This window comes from Xenopus laevis, chromosome 1S (assembly GCF_017654675.1).
Source record: "Xenopus laevis strain J_2021 chromosome 1S, Xenopus_laevis_v10.1, whole genome shotgun sequence".
NCBI lineage: Eukaryota > Metazoa > Chordata > Amphibia > Anura > Pipidae > Xenopus > Xenopus laevis.
Window position 1 is genome coordinate 181138469 of NC_054372.1, and position 25197 is coordinate 181163665.

The 25197-nt window shown below is 41.6% G+C and overlaps 1 protein-coding gene across 4 annotated transcripts; it reads right to left on the reverse strand.

Moving 5' to 3' along the window:
- Nucleotides 1-8562: 8562 nt before the first annotated feature.
- Nucleotides 8563-19467, reverse strand: fst.S (follistatin S homeolog). Of its 4 annotated transcripts, none has more exons than XM_018244492.2 (6): nt 17919-19459; nt 16010-16201; nt 13305-13523; nt 12215-12439; nt 10082-10312; nt 8563-9441 (listed from the first exon to the last, which is right to left on the reverse strand). In XM_018244492.2, exons 1-6 carry the CDS (start codon nt 18001-18003, stop codon nt 9374-9376), a joined length of 1020 nt encoding a protein of 339 aa, XP_018099981.1. In that variant the 5' UTR covers nt 18004-19459; the 3' UTR covers nt 8563-9373. The 4 variants fall into 4 exon arrangements, with proteins under 4 accessions (XP_018099981.1, XP_018099982.1, XP_018099983.1 ...); XM_018244493.2 differs by having other exon boundaries at nt 8563-8900; nt 17919-19458; XM_041580574.1 differs by lacking the exon at nt 8563-9441 and adding an exon at nt 9618-9680 and having other exon boundaries at nt 17919-19458.
- Between the last annotated feature and the right edge of the window lie 5730 nt (nt 19468-25197).

The following is a 25197-nucleotide window of genomic DNA, read 5'->3' on the forward strand; positions in this document are numbered from 1 at the left end:
AAGTCCTTGAAGCCCAAAGGAGTCAGATTGTTTTTTCTAAATTACAAAAACAACAAACCTAGAGTGTATGGCCTTGTTTAATTATCTCACAAATCTTAAGTAATATCAATTGTGCCGATTAACGAATCACAATTTCCTTTAATCTGACTGTATTCGAGAAATATCTTAAAGGGGTTCACCATAGAAAAAAATGTACACTTGAATATTCACAAATTTTCTTGAACCTTAGCATTACTTGTGGTCTTGTTGAACCCCCCATGCACATGCTGTGTTGTCATCCTCTCCCCCACATTTACATTGCATGATGGGATAGGGCCATGGACCCTACTGGTGAGGGTGGCTGGGATCCATAATATTGGCGAGGATTGGGGTGAGGCTCACAGGTACCCAGTGGGTGGGCTAAAAATCTATAGCTACACCCCTGACTTTGCTCCACGTTTTCTGAGTTTGGTACGAGATACACATGTGCAGGACAAAAGCCTGTTTGCTTTATGCATGTGCCTATCAAGGACCACAGCTCAGACCGGAGGGGAAACAAACACTGATGTCATACTGCTGCTTCATAAAAATGTATTTTGATGAGGAATGCAAGTAGGTGGTAAAGTTCTTCGACCCCCTAGTTCGCCACTTAAAACCTACCGAGGCCAATGTTAGCCTATGGGGAAGGTCCCCATAGGCTTCCTAACAATTTCCTGATCGAAGGAATATCCTTCGATCGATGGATTAAAATCCTTCGAATCGTTCGATTCGAAGGATTTAATCGTTCGATCAAACGATTATTCTTTCGATCGTAGGAATAGCGGTAAATCCTTCGACTTCGATATTCGAAGTCGAAGGATTTTACTTAGAGGGTCGAATATCGAGGGTTAATTAACCCTCGATATTCGACCCTAGGTAAATGTGCCCCCTAGTGTTAACTTTCACTATCTCAGAGTGTTTGCTGTTTTTAGCAGAAAAGCCAAAATGAGTACAAATGTGTATTCAATTATGGTTACCTCCAGGGTGCAAAGGGCACCCATGCTCTCAGCCATTTTTTCTCCAGGGACCCTCCCACTGCATGCTTCAGAGCAGAACTCAAGATTTGCACACTGAAGTGTGACCTAAAATCCACCTTACAAGGACTCTTGGTCACCCCAAAGTTTCAGGATCTTCTCTCCCTATTTTTTGTCTAGCACTATAGCACTTGTGCCTAGCCCTTTGCAAATCATTTTTAAAGAACCAGAAGATAGTTAAAAGATAAATGGAAAATCACAGCCTTAATATTCTAACGGAAACGATTTGTAATTGCAGGCTGGAAATACAAAAATGTATTTCTTTAGCTAATAAAGCATATCTCTTCTTGTTTCCTTCATTGGCTAACATGGGGCAACATATTGCTCCATGAAAGACAGTAATAACATGACTATAATCAAGAAGTCAAAACTACTGGGAAATAAACTCCTGCATGAAAGTGTAAATATCTCCAATTGCTTTGTTCTCTGTATAATAAAAAATATATACTATTTTCATTTACCAGTTATAATTTAAGGTAATGGCCAAAGATTTGTCGCACGCGATAAAAATGCACAACTGTAGGTGACAAATCTGTAGGTGCAATAATTAAAATCATCTATAGTATAACATATGTTTTTCCGAAGTTGCCTTGAGAAGAAACTTCAGGCGACTCCATGACACGCAGGTTTTACCATCAGCGATTTCAATTATTGCCAACAGACAAGCATTTTTGGGAGATTTGTTGCCCATGCTCATGTATTCTTATCCATGTAACAAATTTCCCTGCAAGCAATGGCTCTAATGCTGACTGATGCGAAGATTTCGGCTATAGTTACAGATTAAGATTTTAAATACATACAGAGGAATTATATAAGTGAAGGTTTAGCCCTCTGTCACCCACTTTTCTGCCCCCATATTTAATCACTAGGCAAAAGTGCAAACTTATAGCGAACAAAATAAGATAATTATGTATGGATTGCTGAGAAATACACCAACCCATAGTGTGATCAGTGAGATAAATTATTAAAGGGATAATGTCATGGGAATTTTTTTTAAAACCATATCAGTTAATAGTGCTGCTCCAGCAGACTTCTGAACTGAAATCTGTTTCTCAAAATAGCAAACAGAGTTTTTTTTATGTTTAATTTTGAAATCTAACTTGAGGCTAGACATATTGTCAGTTTCCCAGCTGCCCCCAGTCATGTGACTTGTGCTCTGATAAACTTCAGTCACTCTTTACTGCAGTACTGCAAGTTGGATTGATATCACCCCCTCCCTTACCCCCCCCCCAACGCAGTCCATCAGCAGAACAATTGGAAGGTAACCAGATAGCAGCTCCTTAGCACAAGATAACAGCTGCCTGGTAGATGTAAGAACAGCACTCAATAGTAAAATCCAGGTGCCACTGCGACACATTCAGTTACATTGAGTAGTAGAAACAACAGCCTGCCAGAAAGTGCTGGCTCTTTCTGAAAGCACATGACCAGGCTAAATGACCTGAGATGGCGCCTACACACCAATATTACAGCAAAAAAAAATACACTTGTCGGTTCAGGAATTAAAATTTATATGGTAGAGTGAATTATTTGCAGTGTAAACAGTGTAATTTAGAAATAAAAACGGATCTGGTAATAGTAGATAAAGCTGAAAGTATCTGTGGATATGGCTACATTCCCTTTTCTACTAAAATATGTGGTGAACACTGAGGGGCAAATTCATCAAGGGTCGAATATCGAGGGTTCATTAACCTTCGATATTCGACTGGGAATGAAAATCCTTCGACTTCGAATATCGAAGTCGAAGGATTTTGCGCAAATAATGCGATCGAACGATCAAAGGAATAATCGTTCGATCGAACGATTAAATCCTTCAAATCGAACGATTCGAAGGATTTCAATCCAACGATCGAAGGATTATCCTTCGACCAAAAAAACTTAGCAAAGCCTATGGGGACTTAGGTGGCGAACTAGGGGGTCGAAGTTTTTTCTTAAAGAGACAGTACTTCGACTATCAAATGGTCGAATAGTCGAACGATTTTTAGTTCGAATCATTCAATTCGAAGTCGTAGTCGAAGGTCGAAGTAGCCCATTCGATGGTCAAAGTAGCCAAAAAAACACTTCGAAATTCGAAGTTTTTTTTCTTCTATTCCTTCACTCGAAGTTAATGAATTGGCCCCTGAGTGAACTAGAATCACAAAACATATTTCTTCTGAAGTTGCCAATTTGCTAGAAAATGTGGGCATTTCCTCATTGGAGGGCACAACATGGAGTCCACACAAGGTAAACAAGGGGGAAAAATTGCTTGTGTATAGTGTATTGGAATCTCGTCAATATACTTTGTAATAAAGCATCAGTTTTTAAAATGTTGACAAGTAAAACACATATACAGTATTAGCAAATGTGTGAATGGCAGCACACAAAGCTGAAATGACAAAAATATGGGCAAATGCAGAGTGACCTAAAGTTTGATAAATGGTGAACTTGATGTTTTCCCCTCAAGATATGTGAAAGGAAGTTTGCTTCTGTTTTCTAAATCATGGAAATCAAAAGTATCTCCTGGGGCTACGTGGAATGAGCCAAGACTTAAAATTCATACAGTCCTTTGTTATGAAAAATGGTAACCTACTTAGACCAATTCACCAGTGTGATTCTGAGCAAAAACACATAAAGAGTTATGTAGCCATATATCATCCACACGACATCACAAATCATTCATACTTTCTTAAAATGAAAATGTCTGGGTTGAGGCCGTATAAGGAATCAAATTATGATAATAATAATAATTATTATTTCACACGTTACAGTTTTATAAGCTACAGAGTTTCCCTATAATACTAGCTGGGACTGAAAGGGAAGAGGCATCTTAATGCCCCCAGCACAGTCCTCACAGCTGCAGCGAATTCCCCAACCCACGTTCCTCCAACATGTCTTGTTGCATGAACACATTGATCCAGAAAAACATTCCAGCAGCCATAGGACTTTTGAAGCTCTGCAAGTGAGTGCTGTGCTGGGTGAGGGGAGGCTGTTCTGCCATACAGTAGCCACACAAAATGACAATGCCATAGGACTGCACAAAGACTTCTGATTGTGAAGTGTGTGATGTTTCTGCAGTGTAAAGGGAAAGAAGTGTCTGATAAGTGAAGAGAATGGTTAAAAATAATCAATTTAAGCAAATCATACAAGTAAACAGTAGAGCACTAAGCACTTTTACTTACAGGTTTCTTGGGGTTTTCATCAAAGTTGCCCATTGTGTGCCGTTTTAATGTTGCAACCGTATTCATTTTGTTTGAATGAAAATAAACACTGCAAAAAGAACATCCTATTTTGCCTTGATGCCAAATACAGTTGCTGTGGCAAAGTAGAACCACACTTGTACTGTGTATACCACATATATATATATATATATATAATTTTTTTTCCAAAAAAAAAGACCAACAACACCGAGATTTCTTGTGAATCAAAGTGTAGGCTGTTCATGAAATATCTGAACTATATATATATATATATATATATATATATATATATATATATATATATATACATATAAAGCAACAAAAAGGTACTGCACTCCACAGGCTCAGAGTAACTGATTTTAATAAGCACACAAAAGAAATTCCAACGGTTTCATCACATCATCGTGATCTTCCTCAGGTTTTCCTTTTGTTTTTTGTTTTTCCTGTGAGCCATATTCAAAGGTAAAAAGTGTTGGGAACAGTACAATCATGTAAAATGTTCCTGGGGGTGGTAGCAGCGTGTGGACTACCAGCTGATTAGGGAGCTCTTTTTGGAAGAAAACGTGTCTTTCTGCCTCCAAAATGTGCCCCTGAGGTAGGAATTCAGAATTAAGCACCTGCTTTGCCATTGTTATCAAAGGGGGTGGTCAGCAACATGTTGTTCCCCAGACAGTTTTGGGGGAGTTACTGATTTAGATTAGATTGGAGGTGAGGGACCTCCTTCTGACTTTATCTCTTAAAAGAAAACTATAGTCCCAAAATGAATACCCGGGAAACAAACGTTTATATCAAATGAAGTGGCATATTAAAGAATCTTATCAAACTGGGATATGTATTTAAGCAAATATTGCCCTGTTATATCTCTTGCCTTGAACCACCATTTAGTGATGGTCTCTGTGCTGCCTCAGAGATCACCTGACCAGAAATACTACAACTCTAAGGGGGTTATTTGTCAAGGTCCAAATTTATCTAAATATCGGCTGCTACAAACTCCGATCTAAGCCGCTCAGGGTTTTAACGCTTATTACATTTTTCCGAAAATGTAATTTGTAGGAAAAGCTCAGATTTTCACTATTTTTCCGTGAATTTTCCCTGAAAACTCAGAATTTTTCTGAGTTTTCACCCGAAAGCTCAGAAAACATTGTGAAATTGCCCGAAACCCCGACACAACCAAAAATCAATGTGACTGTTCCCATTGACTTTTATACAACTTCGACAGGTTTGATATGCCGTGTTTTTATATTCAGGCTTTTTAGCCCTCTGGGTTTAATAAATTCTGAAAAAATTGTCATTTTTTTAAAAGTCTATTATAACACAAAAAATCATGAATTTTTCGGATTTCTGGGAATTTTGGGTATTCTGAGCTTAGTAAATAAACCCCTAACTGTAACAGGAAGAAGTGTGGAAGCAAAAGACTGAACTCTGTCTGTTAATTGGCTCATGTTACCTAACCTGTATGGTTTGTTTATTGTGTTTGTGTGAACCGTGAATCATACGATCCCAGGGGACGGCCCTTATTTTTTAAAATGGCAGTTTTCTATTTATGATGACCCAATGACACATACTACTAAAAAAGTGTATTATTATGAAAAATGGTTTATTTACATGAAGCAGAGTTTTACATATGAGCTGTTTTATGCAATATCTTTTTATAGAGACCTACATTTTTTGAGGGGTATAGTTTTCCTTTAAAGTGGATCTAAATCTGACCATTTTTGTACATTAATTTAATATTTGTAGGTCGCTACAGGTACTGAGATATTGTTTTGCTGGTAGCAGTCTTTTGGCTCAGCTGAGAGCCAGCACCTAAAGTTTAACTGAATACAGTAAAGTAGATAAACAGTTATGGGTATTGACACTCTGCGCCTTCAAAAAAACAATTGAACTGAAAGCCTTGATTACAGTTTAAAACTCTAAAACTGTGCTAATATATACGGGCTTCGATATTATTATATATGATATTATTAGCGCTAGGCCATGTGTCTGTTAGCTCTCGGTTGCCTGGAGCACAGCTTGGGTATCCAGCTAAAGTTGCATTTTTATAGAAAATACACTTCCCACTGTGTTGGCTATCTCACCCATGGGTGGCAATTCCCATATTTCAAATGATAATTGCCAGTAATTAAGTGTAAACAACCCCATTACTGAAATCAGATATGTTTACACCTCATTACACTTAGAAAGATAATAGGCAATTGATTAGGCGTTTTATGTTGATTACTTAACATGGCCTGAGTAGGCAAACACAGAGCTGCCACTTGCATTTACTGCAGAAAGCTAATGATCAAACAAATAAGCCTTGTGGGCTATCACTTGGTGTGAAAGGGTACACATTGGCCAGTTTCATGACTCCATTGCATTAGGTTTAGTGGGATCACTACAAATGCACAGCAGTTCTTGGAAAGGAAAGCTCTAATCCTCTGGGGGGTGTGGAACTTTGTAACTCTAAACATTATCTTGTTATCCCCTGATGGTTGGCCTCCCTCTGTACTTACACATCAGGGGCCATGGGGAAACTCCATATCTGGTGATGCTTAGAGCTTGGGGGTTGTATGATTTAGTCTGTACTTCTCCCATCACTACAGGAATGCAGAGGTTGTCTGTCAGAATTTAAAGCACTTTCCAGCAGTGTTGTTGTTCCTCAACAACCCCACTAAGGGATCAACTGATTTTCTGTATCAATACCATATCCCATATCAGCTAGTGGTTCTACAGACTTCTGTATCAGATAGTGGGTCTATAACTGGTGTGTGACCAGCTGCTGTTAAAGGACAAGGAACGTTAAACTAAAGAAGTAGCTAGAAATGTTGTACATTATGTTTTGGGCTTCGGTGCCAGCCCCAGACAACCAAAGCCCTATAGCAGTAAAGATCTATGTCTCCAAAGATGCCCCAGTAGCTCCCCATCTTCTTTTCTGCTGATTCACTGCACATGCTCTGTGCTGCTGTCACTTACTGAGCTTAGGGACCCCCTCACAATATACAGTACACATAGAATAGAAATGTCACAATATAAGGCTGATTAGTAATTTATACAAATAATTACTACATGGCAGCACAGAAACCACTGCAATTAGCATCAGAATTTAATAATCAGCCCTGTAGCATCAGCTTATGTGACAGGCCAACCTCATTTTCTGCTTGATATTTTGCAACAACCCCTAAGCTTAGCTGCTCAGAGCCCACTGAGCATGTTTCCAAGATGGTGACCCCCTGTGACAAGTTTGGAGTCCTGGATCATTGCTGCTATTGAGAAGCTGAAACTTTAGGCTGGTGCAATAAGTTCAGTGTATAAAAAGTTGCATTTTAGCAACGTTGCATTTATGGCCGAACGATCCGATTACGATGTGCCATGGGCTCCGGCGGGATCGGTCGGGTCAAAATCAAACCTGACCGATCGACCAAACGACCAATCTCTGCCGGACGAAAGATGTCGGCACACGCCACACATGATCCAAAAATCGTATGAATCCTCGATTCGTATGATAGGATCTGTGTGTCTATGGCCTCCTTTAGGCTGACACCTGAATCTTGCAATTAAAATTGTCTGTCATATGATGTTTTTTTTTAATGCCATGACTTGCTTATTTGTTAAGTTTTGCCCTTAATTTTTAGATATAGTTGTGATGTTTGTGTTTCTCACTTCTGAAGAGCTGCTTGTTGTGATAACTAGATAACACTGGGAAAGGGGAAGAGTGCCAGACAGGGAGCATGAGGGATGGGGGTTTGTGTCTCCGGAGAGATGCTAGAAGGAAATAGCAAATGGAATTGATCTGTATACTAAGCAAACATTTGGCAGTTTCAGTACAAAGTGCCAGGGCATATACTGTACATTCATTCTATGAACTGTGTTGTTTGCCATCAATCAGTATAAAATGAGTGCCTTCACTAAGCATCCTTCTGTTTGATCAACAGCACCTCATTACATAACACACGCGAGAAATGCATAAAGCAAATTTATTTTATTGTTCACCCATAATTTATTTACAAATACACATTATAACTTTTTTATATACATTACACATTTACATGGTAAAAAAGTACAAAACTATATATTTAAATGAATTTGTATTTAACTTGCCATGTTTGAAAATATAAAATAGAAATCAGAAAAAAAAAAAATGTATTATGACAAAAAGCAAGAAACTTGGACTGATAAAACGTCGAAATGCACAAATATTAGGCTTGATGGAAATGTGTATCAAATATGTGTATCAAATAGGTGGGAAGGATCAACACGATTTGGAACCAAAAAGTCTTTGGGGTTTATCCATCCAGTATGACAGAATAATGGAAACTAGGATATTTCCTAAATCACAGCCACTTTAATCCTTTTTATATATATATATATCTTTATATATATATATGAATATTTTTTTTTTTTACGTTATGTTGCAGTCTCTTTTGGTCAGTCAAGATTCCTTGTAAACAAAACCCGAAGGATGTATGTACAGGACTGAAGGGTAGGACTACATGGACGTTTTTGGCGCGATCCGACGCGATGCGACAAAACGCTGCCGACAAATTGCATGCGACGGAAATAAGGTAAGAGATAGAAATGTCCGATGAAGTCGCATCGTTGATCCGACGCGGCACGACTGCCAGATGCAGACGATGCACGCTGTGTTCTGTTGCAGCGCGTCGGATCGCACCGAAAACGTCCACGTAGTCCTACCCTAAAGGAGAGAATCCAATAAATAAACATTTAGAAACTGACATGCAGGGTTCATGGAAAGAAAAGCGCCGAACCCCATGAGCTCTAGCGGGAGGCGCAATGCGTAACTCGCCCGCGACTCTCTTTCGGCACCGCGCAGGCTCAAGGGGTTCGCTGAGTAGAGTGGACGCTACCGCCAATCAACTCTAAGGAATGGACTTACAAGAAAAGCTGGACTTTACAAGCGAAGATATTTCACAATAAATAACACTGCTCTTCCTTTGACGAATATATTTCTTCAAAACAAGGTGTACAGTCAAAACAGATATTTTATGTATAAATTATAAAACATGACAGTATAAATAAATGTCTACCAGACTCAACTATATGTATACTTTGTTTGTTTTTTCTTTCCCAAAATAAATAAGCATACACCTATGTACAGTATGGACATGTGTTCTTGCCCAGAGGCTGTTCCAACAGTTTTGGGAGCTGTTACCATGAAGATATGATAAAACTGTAGTCCTCTTCCTCTTCTTCCTCCTCTGTATCTTCGACAATGGCTATATGGGGAATATAGGGGAGCTGTTGTTTAAATAAGGACAACAACAGCGCAGAAGCTCAGTGCATGTTTCTCAAAGCCCTCTGACCAGCCATAATACAGCGTTGCATTGTATGTGACTCGCAGGGGATGCTGCTTGGCATCACCTGATAAATAATACTTTTGTTTGTTTGTTTTTACATAATCTATGAAGTCTTAAAGTTCTGAAGAACCAATGGATCAGGCTGTTATTGCAGATTCCTGTAATCAGACAAAAAGCGCTCGTGTTCTAGGTGTACTGCTTGTGTCCTCAGCGTTAGTAGAGGCTTCTGCCCAAAGCTACTAGTGGTACTTGGATGGAGTTAGGTCACTCAAAGCATTAATTAAGCAATCAGCGAAGCAGATAGAAGCAAATTAGAAAAATAGAGGCAAAGATATTCTCAGGCAACCCCCTTGTAAATAGCTTGGCTTTTTCCTGCAAAAAGTGCCAAAATCTTGCAGGCCGCTTTAACTGATGTCACTGGAAAGTTGTACATTTATTACCAAATAGTCCTGGAATTCCCTTAGAAACAACAACAAAAAAAAGGTATTTTGCTTTAACGTCTTCATTACCGAGGGGTTGCCTTTAGAAATCTTACTCTGCGTTTCGGTAATTCACTTACAGTTGCAAGATCCACTGTGTTTGACTTCCAACAGAACCCCCGAGGAGCAGGCAGCCTGTTTCATTGCGCACTCGCTTGGGTAGGTCGTGTTATCGCTGGCGCACACTGTATCGTCTGACTTGCTCTCTCCACACAGATCATTGCACAGCGCACAGCGACCTCTACCCACTCTACTGTCCCACAGACATTTCTTTCCAGCGCTGCACTCAATATCTTCACAAGACTTGGCCTCTGAAAGGGAGAAGAGCCAGGGCTTTTAACAAATAAACTTATCAGTCAATGATCGCTCTTTAAGTCTCAGTACAAAGCGAGGAACACAAATGCCAAAACAGCAGTTAATTGTGAAACACGCAGATTTATAAACTCTAGTTATTAAGGGAGATACATCTAGCAAAGAAAATCAGAATCTGTTTTTTTTCTGTGTAATTACTTAGATTTCATTTAGGTCTCATACTAACAGACCCGGACTGGCAATTTGTGGGTTCTGGCAAATGCCAGAGGGTCTGATGTAAGTTGCCATAGACAGTCACTATTTATTGGGAATAAATAAATGTTAGAAATGTCTATTGTGAATCCCAGTTCGGACCTGCGTACTAACATAAACCACAGATAAGGGTGAAGATAGATTCATGGGCAAGAGTGAAAATAGCCCCTGTTTACAGGTTGGCTACAAGTGATAGTATAAATGATCTTCCTACTAGCAAACTGATACATCACATCTGAGCATACAAATAACATTTAAAGTAACACTGGGAATGAGTGTAAAAATACCATATAATAGGGGTTTATTAGCAAGTCACCATACTTTTCACATACAACAGGGTGAGAATACACAGTCTTCATAATAAAAATACACCACACCAGTGTTATTGTTCAAATAGCATCCATTCTCAGATACCGAATAGGTAAGGCTAAAATAACCTTCATAATAACCTACACCAATGGCAGGGTGATACTCCTTATACTGACAGATAGATCACAGGTAAGGGGCAATCAGGTTTATTCTGACAGTTGCACCATAGGTAGGGTGCTAATAGCCTGCATACTGACAAATGCAACAAGTGAGAGAGCAAAAAGCGCTAATATAATAAAGATACATCTAATAATTCACAGTATCTGTCCTATTAATCATAGGTGAAAATGCTTCTACTGTAGCAGATATACCTCGTGTGAGGTTGAATAGAGCATCAGTACACCAGGTGACATTCCACATATCAGACATACTAACAGATCCACAGGTAAGCAGATAATGTTCACTCTAACACATATATATATATATATATATATATATATATATATATATATATATATATATATAGTACAGGTATCTGCCCTACCCACAGATGCATCACCAGCTAGAGTGGAAATAGGCTTCATACAACACAGAGAGGGCACATATAAAAGGTTCAAAGAGTCACCATACTGCATATATCTGTTACAACCCAGATGGCAAAAATGCCATGAACCTCCAATAGCCAGGAGAGAAACATGGAGATCTTATATAGTTCATCTTAAATTCACTGCAGAAAACAGGACTCTAGAGGCCACAGTAAAATTCAGCCTTCCCCAGGTATGGATCAAAACCATTTCCACTTGTTAAACAAAAGAGAAAATGCCATAATTAAATCAATGTAAATTAAAAACATGTTTTACTGGGTAAAACTGTCCTGCTTGGACCCAAAGCAGTGTCACTAGTTGCTCGGCAGGCGCAATACAGCTGTTGCTTCCATCTTTTCTCATTCCTTAGCTAGTGTGTGATCAGGTCCGGACTGGCAACCTGTGGGTTCTGGCAAATGCCAGAGGGGCTGCTGTGAGTTGCCATTAACAGTCACTATTTATTGGGCTGGTGGGAGGCTGTTTGGGCCTCTGTGTACTTGAAATGCCAGGGCCTATTTTGAATCCCAGTCCAGACCTGTGTGTGATGTAAGGGCAATGTGTGAGTGAAAGTGCAAACACACACCAGGAGGACTCCGTGAAACTTGCCATGTACCAAGCTCCAAACTGACACAAATCCTTTTGCACAAACGTTGCAACAAACGTTGCTTCTCTTGCACCATACTGAGCGTCTTCAGAGCAGTTTTGGAAAGAATCAGAATGGACCTTCTTGTGGGGTAAATCAGACACCACACTTACTTATGCATTTCCCCTCGTAGGCTAATCCAATGGATCTGCCCAGCAGGCAGGTAGCCTTCCTCAAGTGGCACGCACTGCTATAGGTTATTCCATCATTCCCGCACAGATATTGATCAGGGGAGGAAGGATCCGGGCAAATCCGATTACAAGTCACACAGTAGGCGTTATTGGTCTGATCCACCACACACGTGGAGCTGCCTGGACACAGCACGTCCCTGCAAGTCTCTGAAAAAGAAAGAGGGATCATTATAAGGCACCAAGAACGTCAGATACATTAACAGCACAGCCAGGACACTGCTATCAGTACCAGAATACCAAAAAAAAGTTTCTAGGCTACTAAAAAGCCACCCATTTAGATTTATTTCCCCACGCTGCCCACTCACGAGGTTCAGGCAGTGTCGGACTGGCCCACTGGGAGACCAGGAAAACTCCCAGAGGGCCCAGGTGTCAGTGGGCCCCTTGCGTCTAACCATTTGGCCTATTTCATGGTCATTCCTTATTTCTTCATGGGAAAAAGTAATAGAAGAATATAGAAAGTAGATATGAAAGACTAGGAAAATAAAAAGGTTGAGTGAGGAGAGGAGGAATAATAGTTTGGAAAGTGGGGCCCACTTTCTAAGGTTTTATGGACCATGGGTTAAGGTTTTCTCTTGGGCCAATGGTCTAAGGCAGTGATCCCCAACCAGTAGCTCGTGAACAACTTGTTGCTCTCCAACCCCTTGGATGTTGCTCTCAGTGTCCTCAAAGCAGGTGCTTATTTTTGAATTCCAGGCTTGGAAGCAAGTTTTAATTGCATAAAAACTAAGTATAGTGCCAAGTAGAGCCTCTTGTAGACTGCCAGTCCACATGGGGGCTACCAAATAACCAATCACAGCCCTTATTTGGCATCCACAGGAACAGTTTTCATGCTTGTGTTGCTTCCCAACTCTTTTTACATTTGAATGTGGCTCATGGGTAAAAAAGTTGGGGACCCCTGGGTTTTCTGGTGGGCCTCTGGCATCCTAATCTGACACTGGATTTGGGTAACATCCCAACCATCTAATCCCACCCCACAGATCCCTAACGCCCCCCCCCCCACTGTTCAACCTACTTTTGCATTTCCCTTGATACTGCACATCCAGCTCCGGGACCCCTTTACATCTGGCTTTGAGCAAAGCACACTCATCCTTATAGGTTTTGCCATCTATTCCGCACACTGAACCTTTCCAGGTAATGTTGGAACAATCCGGAGAGCAGACACACCTTGGCTTGTTCTTCTTGTTCATCTTACATTTCTTCCCAGGGCCACAGTCTACGTTCTCACACGTTTCTGTAAGTGCAACAAGTTTAATTAGCAAAGTACTCAAGAAACAGTATCACTAGGAATGTGATTAAAGGGGTGGTTCGCCTTTAAGTTAACGTTTAGTGTGTAATAAATGACCCATTAGTCTTCATTATTTATTTCTTATAGTTTTTTTTATTATTTGCCTTCTTGCTCTGATTCTTTCCAGCTTTCAAAAGGGGGTCACTGACCCCATCTAAAAACAAATGCTCTGTAAGGCTACAAATGTATTGTTGTTGCTACTTTTTCTTATTTATCTTTCTATTTAAACCCTCTCCTATTTATATCCCAGTCTCTTGTCCAAATCAATGCAGGGTTGCTCGGGTAATTTGGACCCTGGCAAGCAGATGGCTGAAAATGCAAACGGGAGATCTGCTGAATAAAATATTAAATAACTCAAAAACCACAAATAATAAAAAATGAAAACCAATTGCAAATTGTCTCAGAATAGCACTCTCTACATCATACTAAAAGTTCACTTTTAAAAAAAGTTAACCCCTTTAAATAGCCCCATAGCTCAGCAGCACCACTCCATGAAGTTTCTATGGGAAGTTATAGTCTATAATTAACATATATATATATATATATATATATATATATATATATATATATATATATATATATATATATATATATATACACAAGATCCCAGATTCATACAAGCTCCTGACACTGGGAACTTACTAGTACAAGAAAAAGTATTTCCCCTCTGTGCCTAATAGCTAAAACAGCACACAGTATCTATGGAGAAAGAACAAAAGTTCCTCCAGAAAGCGAACTCAAAATTGAGTGCAGATGTCCCCTTCACTTTAATAAATCCCTCAGTGAAAAATAACACTTAATAAGCAAGTGTAGGTGGCCAGAATCTGCTAGCAGAGTATCTTACAGACTGAACTGGGAAAGATTATTCTTACACACATACTTATATACTTATATATCGTATAATGGGAGTCTGTGCCCACCTCCGTCTATGCAAAAATAATGCCAATAGCAGTTTAAAATATTTATGTGAAGTATGTAAATACATGCAGCTTCATGGTTTCATGGAAGCACAGGTCACACCAAATATACACAGTGGTAGTTAAATCGTGTATTTTTACAACGTGTCAGTGGGGACTGCATGTTAAAGCACTAAAAAAAAACTTTATTTAAAGGGGTTGTTCACCTCTGAGTTAACTTTTAGTATGAGGTAGAGCGTGATATTCCGAGACAAATTGCAATTCATTGTCATGTTGTATTATTTGTGGTTTTCGAGTTATTCAGCTTTTTATTCAGCAGCTTTCAAGTTTAAGCATTCTGGTTGCTAGGGTCCCTAGCAACCCTGCATTGATTTGAATGAGACACTGGAATACGAACAGGAGGGGACCTAAATTTGAAAGATGAGTATTCTAAAGTAGCAATAGTTATACATTTGTAGCTTTACAGAAGCTTTGTTTTTAGATGGGGTCAGTGACCCCCATTTGAAAGCTGGAAAGAGTCAGAAGAGAAAGGCAAATAATTTAAAAAAAAGCTTAGATTTGGCCATTCTATAACATATTAAATTTAACTTGAAGGTGAACCACCCCTTTAAAGAGTTGCAGGAATTTAACCCTCTAAATCAAAGTTGGCCATTCTAAGGGTAGGACTACATGGATGTTTTTGGCGCGAACCGGAGCACTGCGACAAAACGCCTGTGACAACGGTGTCACAGTGTTGATCCGACGTGATACGACTGTCGGATGCAGATGCTGCACGATGTGTCTGCATTTGACAGTCGCGTCGGATCAACGCTGCGACACCATGCGACAATGCATTCACTTACCTTATTTTTTCGCAGGCATTTTGTCGCAGCGCGTCAAATCACGGCAAAAACGTCCATGTAGTCCTACCCTATAACATACTAAAAGTTAACTTGAAGGTGAACCACCCCTTTATTGAGTTGCATGAATTTAACCCTCTAAATCAAAGTTGGCCATTGTATAACATACTAAGGGAGTCCACGTGAGCAGATTCGGGGAGATTTATAATCACCTCTTCTTCTGGGTGACAATCTCCCCGAACTGCCTTCGCGTGTCTTCCCGTGCCTTCCCGTCTGCTATAATGAAAAGTCCAGAGGAAACTTCAGGCGACTTCGGAAAATGAAGCGCTATGTGTGCTTTAGCGCAGGTGACTTTTCATTATAGCGGACGGGAAGACACGCAAAGGCAGTTCGGAGAGATTGTCGCTGAGAAGAAGAGGCGATTAGTCGCCAGGCAACTAAGTCTCCCCGAATCTGCTTGTGTGGACTGACCCTAAAAGTTTACTTGAAGGTGAACTGCCCCTTTATTGAGTTGCAGGAATTTAACCCTCTAAGTCAAAGTTGGCCATTCTATAACATACAAAAAGTTTACTTGACGGCGAACCATCCCTTTATTGAGTTGCAGGAATTTAACCCTCAAAGTGAGTTGAAAAAATCAGGCGAGATAGTGGTGTTTGTAAGATCTCATATGAGGTACCTTTGCAGGGGATGCAATGTGGGGCCCCTCCATGAAATATCATCCATTTGAAGAGGGTGCTGTTGGGTACATCCTCTTGTGTCCACGAGGTGCCCAGCCTGCCAGTCTTGCAGCATTCCTCCTTGCTCAGATCAGTCCTGTAGAGAACCTGACATCGGCCATTCTTCAACTGCTGCAGCCAGCAATTCCCAGCTGTAAAACACAGCGGCCCAACCATATCAGTGTCACTGAGCAGCGACCCAGACACAACACGTGTGCTCTCACTTGCACTAGACTGTTTACTTTTATTTGTCCTCTCTCTTAACCTGCTCTAGTAACAGCAGTCTCTCCCCAGCCTCGCCGCCCACACTTGCTCGCTTAACCCCTTCAAAGCCACCACGCAGGGACTAACTCAGGCTGCACCAAGGGTTAAGATGCCATACTGTTAAAGGAACAGTAACACCAAAATAAATAAAAATGTTTAAAAATAACGAAAATATCATGTAGTGTTGCCCTGCACTGGTAAAACTGATGTGCTTCAGAAACACTACTATAGTTTATATAAACAAGCTGCCGTGTAGCAATGGCAGAAATTGAAAAAAAGGCTATATGGCACAGGTTCAAGGGGCGGGTCACCTTCAAACTAACTTTTAGTATGTTCTAGAATGGCTGCTTCTAAGCAGCTTTTCAATTGGTTTTCATTATTTATTTTGTATAGTTTTTGGGTTATTTGCCTTTTTCTTCTGACTCCTCCCAGATTTCAAATCAGGGTCACTGACTCCAGCTAAAAACAAATGCTCTGTACGGCTATACATATATTGTTACTGCTACTTTTTATTACTCATCGTTCTATTCAGTCCCTCTCCTATTCATTTTCCAGTCTCTTATTCAAATCAAGGCATGGTTGCTAGGGTAACTTGGACCCTAGCAACCAGATTGCTGAAATAGCAGACTGCTGAATAAAAAGATAAATAACTCAAAAACCACGAGTAATAAAACATTAAAAGCAATTTTCTCAGAATATTACTCTCTACATACTACAAGTTATCTCAAAGGTGAACAATCCCTTTAAATCGTTACAGATAACACCATTATGTTTTTCAGAGTTTGTCTGCTGTGCAACCTGGACCATGTCTCCTTGGAATGGCTGCCCCCATTGCTACACCGCAGCTTATTTATATAAACTCTAGTCGTGTTTTTGATGCAAACACCGCAGTTTTACCAACACTGCATTATATCTGTATTACTTTAAAGCACTTTTATTTTTGATGTTACTGTTCCTTTAAACTGATGTTAAGACAAGGAACACATACCAGCCTGCCCCAGTTCTATATTACACTTATCCAGCCTGTCCTAATCCAGTTCCAAAGTTTTTTTTTCTATACACTCCCAGGTTGATTCTTCCCCTTTTTTTGTTATGTTATTAATAAATAATGAAGACCAATTGAAAAGCTGCTTAGAATTAGCCATTCTAGAACATATTAAAAGTTAGTCTGAAGGTGAATGACCCCTTTAAAGTTAAGAGGAGAGAGAAGCTGAATAGGGTTACACAACACTCAGTCCAGCTTGGGAATGTACCAAGTGACGCTGCATTTAGCACAGGGCAGATTGCGCCAATAAGACTGCGCTTATATTCTAGGCTCTGATTCCTAATGATTTGCAACCAAAACTCATGTCCAATAGTGTAGCAAGAAACATATACAAATACATGGAACCGACTTTTTATTACAATATTGATAAAAAGTAACACTCACCGCCGATCCATTTATTTACACGTCGTTCATTGATAAATAAAGAAGTTGACTAAAGCCCTTTGAATCCGGGAGAAACATAAACACTGCGGCTTAACACTGAATTCTGCTCCAGACACCGGCACCAAAAAAAACTAAAGAAAATGCCCAAAGAGGATAAAAGTGGTGAAGCTTCTTACCTTGGACTGCGCGATGTTCCATGAAATGACACAGGGACACCGTCAGGAGCAAAATGAAGCCCGGCTGGATCCTTTCATTTAACATCCTCAGTGCTGGGAGTGGGACGAGCAGAGTCTCAAGTGGAGAGATGGGATAATGGACCGGACTCTGCTATTGAATGAACAGCAGCCTCTAATGCAGTCTCTCTTTAAATCTATAAGGGGGTCTTAGCTGTCTGCGGTGGGCGGTCTCCTAATGTGTGTGTGTGTGTCACACTGCTGTGTGTGTCTGTGTGTGTGTGTGTCTGTGTGTGTGTGTTTGGGGGGGGGGGATCACAGTCAATCAGGTGATATTTTTCCACCTTCTGGAAACCTTTTCCAATGAACAAGGAGGTAGATCCTGCATACAATGTAGCAATGAGCAGAGACAGAAACTTGTGCAAGAGATGGTGGGGAAGTGAAGCAGCAGAGTGAGTGGGAAGCGCAGAGTATTAGTGGGAAGAGCAGAGTATAAGTGGGAAGAGCAGAGTGTGAGTGGGAAGATCAGAGTATAAGTGGAAGATCAGAGTATAATGGGAACAGAGTATAAGTGGGAAAAGCAGAGTATAATTGGGAAGATCAGAGTATAAGTGGGAAGAGCAGAGTGTGAGTGGGAAGCACAGAGTGTGAGTGGGAAGATCAGAGTATAAGTGGGAAGGGCAGAGTGTGAGTGGGAAGATCAGAGTATAAGTGGGAAGAGCAGAGTATAAGTGGGAAGAGCAGAGTGTGAGTGGGAAGAGCAGAGTAAGTATAAGTGGGAAGAGCAGAGTGTGAGTGGGAAGAGCAGAGTATAAGGGGGAAGAGAAGAGTGTGAGTGGGATGAGCAGAGTGTGAGTGGGAAGATCAGAGTATAAATGGGAAGAGCAGAGTATAAGTGGGAAGAGCAGAGTGTGTGTGAGTGGGAAGAGCAGAGTGTGAGTGGGAAGAGCAGAGTATAAGTGGGAAGAGCAGAGTGTGAGTGGTAAGAGCAGAGTATAAATGGGAAGCGCAGAGTGTGAGTGGGAAGAGCAGAGTATAAGTGGGAGGATCAGAGTATAAGTGGGAAGAGCAGAGTATAAATGGGAAGCGCAGAGTGTGAGTGGGAAGATCAGAGTATAAATGGGAAGATCAGAGTATAAGTGGGAAGAGCAGAGTGTGAGTGGGATGAGCAGAGTATAAATGGGAAGCGCAGAGTGTGAGTGGGAAGAGCAGAGTATAAGTGGGAAGATCAGAGTATAAGTGGGAAGAGCAGAGTATAAATGGGAAGCGCAGAGTGTGAGTGGGAAGCGCTGTTACAGGTGGTGCGTCCAGGACAATGACGTGACCTCTCCCTGTCGCAGTGTTGTCGTTGTGAGTGAGGATGATGTATAATCCACTGTACTCGGCTCCTTCACCTTCTGAGAGGAGAGACCGAGGCGCATCAGTAATGCAACTAAATTCCTTTGAAGTCCAGAGAGGTGGGTTTAGGACTTCCCCCCACCTCTAAAAGTGCCTATAAAACTATAACTCCCAGCACCTCCGACTTAAGCGTCTGCTCCGCACATGCAGCTCTCTGGGAGTTGGTGAGAGGCCGAATACAAGTTTAATACCCAAGCCCCCCCCCCCCCCCTCCTTCCTCAAGTGACAGTTTTGTTCACTGGCAGTAGTGTCTGGAGTATCAGACAAGGAATGGGACGACGTAGGCGGTCTCCTTTCACACATTGCCCCATCGATAATGAAGTTGTATAGGGCCGGGTTATTAAGCGCAGTCTGGCACCTCCGCTGCGACTTGGCGGCCGCTCATTTGTAACATTTTTGGCACAGCTGAATGAAAGTGAGTAGGCGATATTTCCTTTTCTACAGAACCATCGCTTCACGGAAAATGGCATTGTTGGTTCAAAAGCCTCTTTTCTCTCCCTCTCCCTCTACATTTTCTATTCTTTTCTGCCCAGAGGAGAACAGACAGAGAAGTGTGCAGGCTGCATTCCTGGGCGCTCGTTGCACTTCTATTGCCGCTCACTTTCACTGCAAATAACTCCGCGCTAACAGATTGTTTTGCAGCAAGTGCAGGAGATAGTCCTAATCTTCTGATAAAAGATCCCATTACAGTGGGTTAGGACTATAATAGATGCAGAAATACAGGCGCTAATATTAGAGGACAGTTGTCTTGTTGTCATTAGGCTGCTGTGTGGGGCGAGTACAGAAGGTCTGGGGCACCACCTGCACTTTACGCGCACATTACGCGCACTGGTAAATGATTGAGCCGCTACATCCGCCTATTGTCGCCCTTTCTACATCTGGGACATTTTGCTCACTTCACAAAGCTTTTTTTTTTTTTTTGGAAAGCATCCCTTCCCTTTAACTTTCCACACCCCTACTATTTTCAGGATAAATACAAGGTTGTTTAGTGCCCCCTAATGGCAGACGACATGTTTAATTAATAGCAAAGCATCAGGTTAGAGCCTAATGAGGTAATTCCTTCCTTAATTTCTACATCCTCATTTCAAAACCCGACAATTTATGTAATCTCCAATAATCCAGCTCTGAAAATCCAAACACACACACAGACACATATATATATATACACAAACACACATATACACACACACAACAGACACACACAAACAACAGACACACACACATAGACGTGAAGAAACGGATCCGCACACACTCCAGATTATGCAGTCGGGGAATGAACCCCTTTTATTATGCCACCAAACAAACCAACATTTCGGGGGGGGCACCCTCCATTTCGGGGGGGGCACTGGGGGGATTCATCAGGATACAATTCTTAAGGTGGCCATAGATGCAAAGATCCTAAAGAGGATTCGTACGATTTTCGACTGTATGTGGAGAGTCCCGACATTTTTCGTCCTGGCGGAGATCAGTCGTTTGGTCGATCGGACAGATTTGATTTTGTCCCGACCGCCCTGCCAGAGCCCATTGCGCTCTCATCGTAATCCAATCGTTCAGCCATAGGGTCGAACGTTCAGATTACCCCCGATATAGCCATGCCCATTAGTGGCATATCGGGGAAATATCGGCTCGTTTGGCGATGTCACCAAACGAGCGGATCTTTGCGTCTATTTAAACTCATTTAAACCCAACTTCCCACACCTCCTTTTCCCAACATGCAACTCTCTAAAGCATTAACCCTTATGTGGAATTCATGAACAATCGTTAGTCCAATTAAGGAAAATTAGCATCTTTGCATATTGAAGTGTCCAAACTACAATCCATATTAATATGAGCAATATTGTGAGTAGAAAATTACATATTCACTTCTTTTGTTACATTGCTGTAAAAAATCAGTTACAATATACATTTTTTTTTCACTTAAACATGATACCTTACTGCCCGTGGGATTTCTAGTATTCCTTAGTATTCTATGTTATCACTCGGCAGTTCTTATCTGTAAAAAGAAAAATAGAAACACGGAAGAAAGAAAGATTAAAAAAATATCTATTATAAGAAACATGTATAGCTAAAATTCTCATTAAGACCTTTTGGTGTAAGTGTTTTTAACTGGCGGAGTGTGTGCGGATCTGTTTCTACAGGTATGCGTTGCTAAGGGACCCAGCCGGGCCAACGGAAGAACAGCACCACCATTGCAGTATTGGTGAATTACAGGTGTGCCGTAGGAAAATTACATTACACACACACACATAGAGACACACACATATACACAGACACACAAACACACAGAGACACAGAAACAACAGACACACACACACAACATAAACAGACACACACATATACACATTCACTGGGTTTATTGCTGCCATTGCGCCCATTTCTGCTTTAGTAAGTTTAGGAAGTAATGAACGTTTAGGAACGTCTCACACACCGCCCCCTGTTCTCATCCCATTCACAACAAGCAGCACTGACTTATGGCCAAAAAGATCTGCCCTTTCACCTGCGTTATTTAATATGTCCCGTGAAATGAACATTTGTGGTGTTTGTGTGCTCAGGCCCAGCGGACAGAAGCCCAGTGGCACATAATAAAAGCAGCAGTGACACGTCATTAAGTGCAGACTGTATTGCTTATCAGCCAATGAGAGAGCGGCCTGTGCAGGTCAGGGCTGAGGTCAGTGACAGGGCAGTGTAAGGGCAGTGACAGGGCAGTGTAAGGGCAGTGTAAGGGCAGTGACAGGGCAGTGTAAGGGCAGTGACAGGGCAGTGTAAGGGCAGTGACAGGGCAGTGAAAGGGCAGTGTAAGGGCAGTGACAGGGCAATGTAAGGGCAGTGACAGGGCAGTGTAATGGCAGTGTAAGGGCAGTGACAGGGCAATGTAAGGGCAGGGTAAGGGCAGTGTAAGGGCAGTGAGAGGAAGAAGAGGAGTTGCTTCCTGTCACCAGCACATACCTTTGGAATAAATCCTGCAAGTTGCCTATTTATCCTGGGACCTTTTTATTCTTCCTTACTGATTCGCTGCGATTTGTACAAACGCAACAAACTTCGGTGGCAGGACGTTTCCTCTTTGTCTGGGAATGTTGTGAAGGGGCGAGTGAGCCCAGTGTACTAGTAACAAGTTGCCACCAATAACATTCCTGCAGCAGCCGCAAGGTCAGTGCAATAACACAAGTGTGCGGCACCTGCTCTGTAACATTATTATGCTGGTCTCATGTGCAGCGATTAGTCACATCAGTCGCACTGCTAAACCTGTCTTGTCTTCGCACAGTGACGTCACTTCATTCATCTCTTCTCATTCACTATCAGGGGACTGGAATGTTTGTACAGAGCTAAAGAACAGGGCAGTCACTTTTATCTGCTTCCCATCACTCACTCAATTAGCTGCTACCTGTTTTCTAACTGCGACAAAGAAGAGTTTTGAGTGCCATCCCGCTGGCAATTTCGATTCTAGCTGGCGGAGAGGCAGTTCGGGAGATTAGTCGCCCAAAGAAGAGCCGATTTATCGCGGGGCGACTAATCTCCCAGAACTGCCTCCCCGTCGGCTAGAATCTAAATCACCGGCGGGAGGGCACTCGGATCGCTTCGTTTTCTGAAGTCGCCCCAAAGTTACCTCACAAGGAAACTTCAGCCAACTTCGGAAAACAAAGGGCTAGAATCTAAATCACCAGCGGGATGGCACTCAGATCGCTTCAAAGTTGCCTCATGAGGATGGCACATGGATCGATTCGTTTTCCGTTTTCCCAAAGTTGACTCAGAGGAAACTTAAGGCGACTTCTGACAAGGAAGAGTTTCGAGTGCCATCTCAATGGCAATTTCTATTCTAGCTGGCGGGGAGGCAGTTCAGGGAGATTAGTCGCCCGAAGAAGAGCCGATTTATCGCTGGACGACTAATCTCCCAGAACTGCCTCCCCACTGGCTAGAATCTAAATTGCAGGAGGGATGGTACTCGGAGTAATTCGTTTTCTGAAGTCGCCCAACGTTTCCTCATGAGAAAACCTAGGGCGACTTCAGAAAACAAAGGGCTAGGATCTAAATCACCATCGGGATGGCACTCGGATCACTTCATTTTCCAGAAGTCGTCAAAGTTTCCTCATGAGGAAACTTCGGGCAACTTTGGAAAACGAAGAGCTAGAATCTAAATCGCGGGCGGGATGGCACGCGGAGCGATTCGTTTTCCGAAGTCGCCCGAAGTTGACTCACGAGGAAACTTCGGGCGACTTCCGACAAAGAAGAGCTCCGAGTGCCGTCCCGCTCACAATTTCGATTCTAGCCGGCGGGGAGGCAGTTTGGGGAAATTAGTCGCCTGAAGAAGAGTCGATTTATCGCCGGGCAACTAATCTCCCTGAATCTTCTCATCTGTCTCTGCCCTTAAAAAAATTAGTTTGTACTTAACGAAAAAAACAAAACACCAAGATACTTTTAATTTTAAATTCGCAAAGTCTTTATTAAGAAATAACTTACCGATTCCTCCACTTGCGCTCCTCTTCAGAAACACTGTGTCAATGTATGTAGTACATATAAGAATGATAGGTTTCCCTGTCTCCTGCTCTGTTCTGCCTTCCCTCCCTGTGTGTGCCATTCTCTGCTTGCCCAGTGCTGCTTGTGTGTGCCATTCTCTGCTTGCCCAGTGCTAGTTGTGTGTGACATTCTTTGCTTGCCCAGTGCTGCTTGTGTGTGCCATTCTCTGCTTACTCAGTGCTGCTTGTGTGTGCCATTCTCTGCTTACTCAGTGCTGCTTGTGTGTGCCATTCTCTGCTTTACCAGTGCTAGTTGTGTGTGACATTCTTTGCTTGCCCAGTGCTGCTTGTGTATGACATTCTTTGCTTGCCCAGTGCTGCTTGGGTGTGCCATTCTCTGCTTGCCCAGTGCTGCTTGTGTGTGCCATTCCTAGTTCCTTTGTTGTAAGCAGTGTAGTTAAAGGGCTATGATCAATGCATAAGGTAAATTCTGTACCCCCATAGGTGGGTCCTCAATTTTTCTGTTGCCCAAGGATCAAATAAAGCTAGTGCTGGACTGTTCATAATTAGCTGTTTCACTATTTCAAAGCTATGTTGAGCAGACTCTGAAAACACCAGACTTGAAGTTCCACGTAGTAGAGCTCTAAGTGGCTCCACAACTGAAACATAGTTGGGAATAAACTTAGAATACCATAAAGAAAGACTTAAGAAAGCTCGTAAGGTCTGCAAATCAGATGGAGGAGGTGCTTGTGTAACAGCGTTGACATGGTCAGGGTCAGGCAGTAATCCATCTTGTGAGATTATATGACCCAGAAATGACAGCTGAGTTTGTCTGAAGTGACATTTGGAAAGGTTCAGTTTCAGTCCTGCAGAATCAATGCATTTCAGAACCATTTCTAGGTACTTGCCATGAAGATCCATAGTTGGAGCGTAGACAATTATATCATAATGATATAGCATTCTACACCAGGTATAAATATGTATTTGAATTAGCTAAAGTCCCCCACTAAAAATGAAATGGTTGGTGCACGTACCATCAGTGGTCCATCCTCCACCATAAATCCAGAAGAAAATTTGTTCGTACAGCACCAGTAGTGTAAAATGCCTTTATTGGAAATTCACATGGCAAACAACCTGGTCAGCAACGTTTCAGGCCCTTAAGGCCTTTTTTCAAGCTCTATAGGAAATAGAGCTTGAAAAAAGGCCTTAAGGGCCTGAAACGTTGCCATGGAGTATGGAAGACATTGGTCTTTGAAAACAACTCGGTGATGAAGCCAGTCCATAAGGTACATGCTTGAACTGAAACAAACCATCATGTGTGATAAATGCAGTGAGGTCTCTTATTTCCTCATGCAGTAATACTTGATGATAAGCACTCTGAAGATCCAGAGTAGAAAAGAATTTTGCTCCTCGGAAAATATTTCCTCTATGTG

Bases quoted from the DNA above. Each gene is read 5' to 3' on its own strand.
- fst.S (XM_018244492.2), bottom strand. From the start codon at position 18,003: ATGTTAAATGAAAGGATCCAGCCGGGCTTCATTTTGCTCCTGACGGTG. The intron at 13,524-16,009 runs GTACCTCATATG...TTGCACTTACAG, and splicing joins ACATTGCATCCCCTGCAAAG to AAACGTGTGAGAACGTAGAC. The intron at 10,313-12,214 runs GTAAGTGTGGTG...TCTCCCTTTCAG, and splicing joins CTACGAGGGGAAATGCATAA to AGGCCAAGTCTTGTGAAGAT.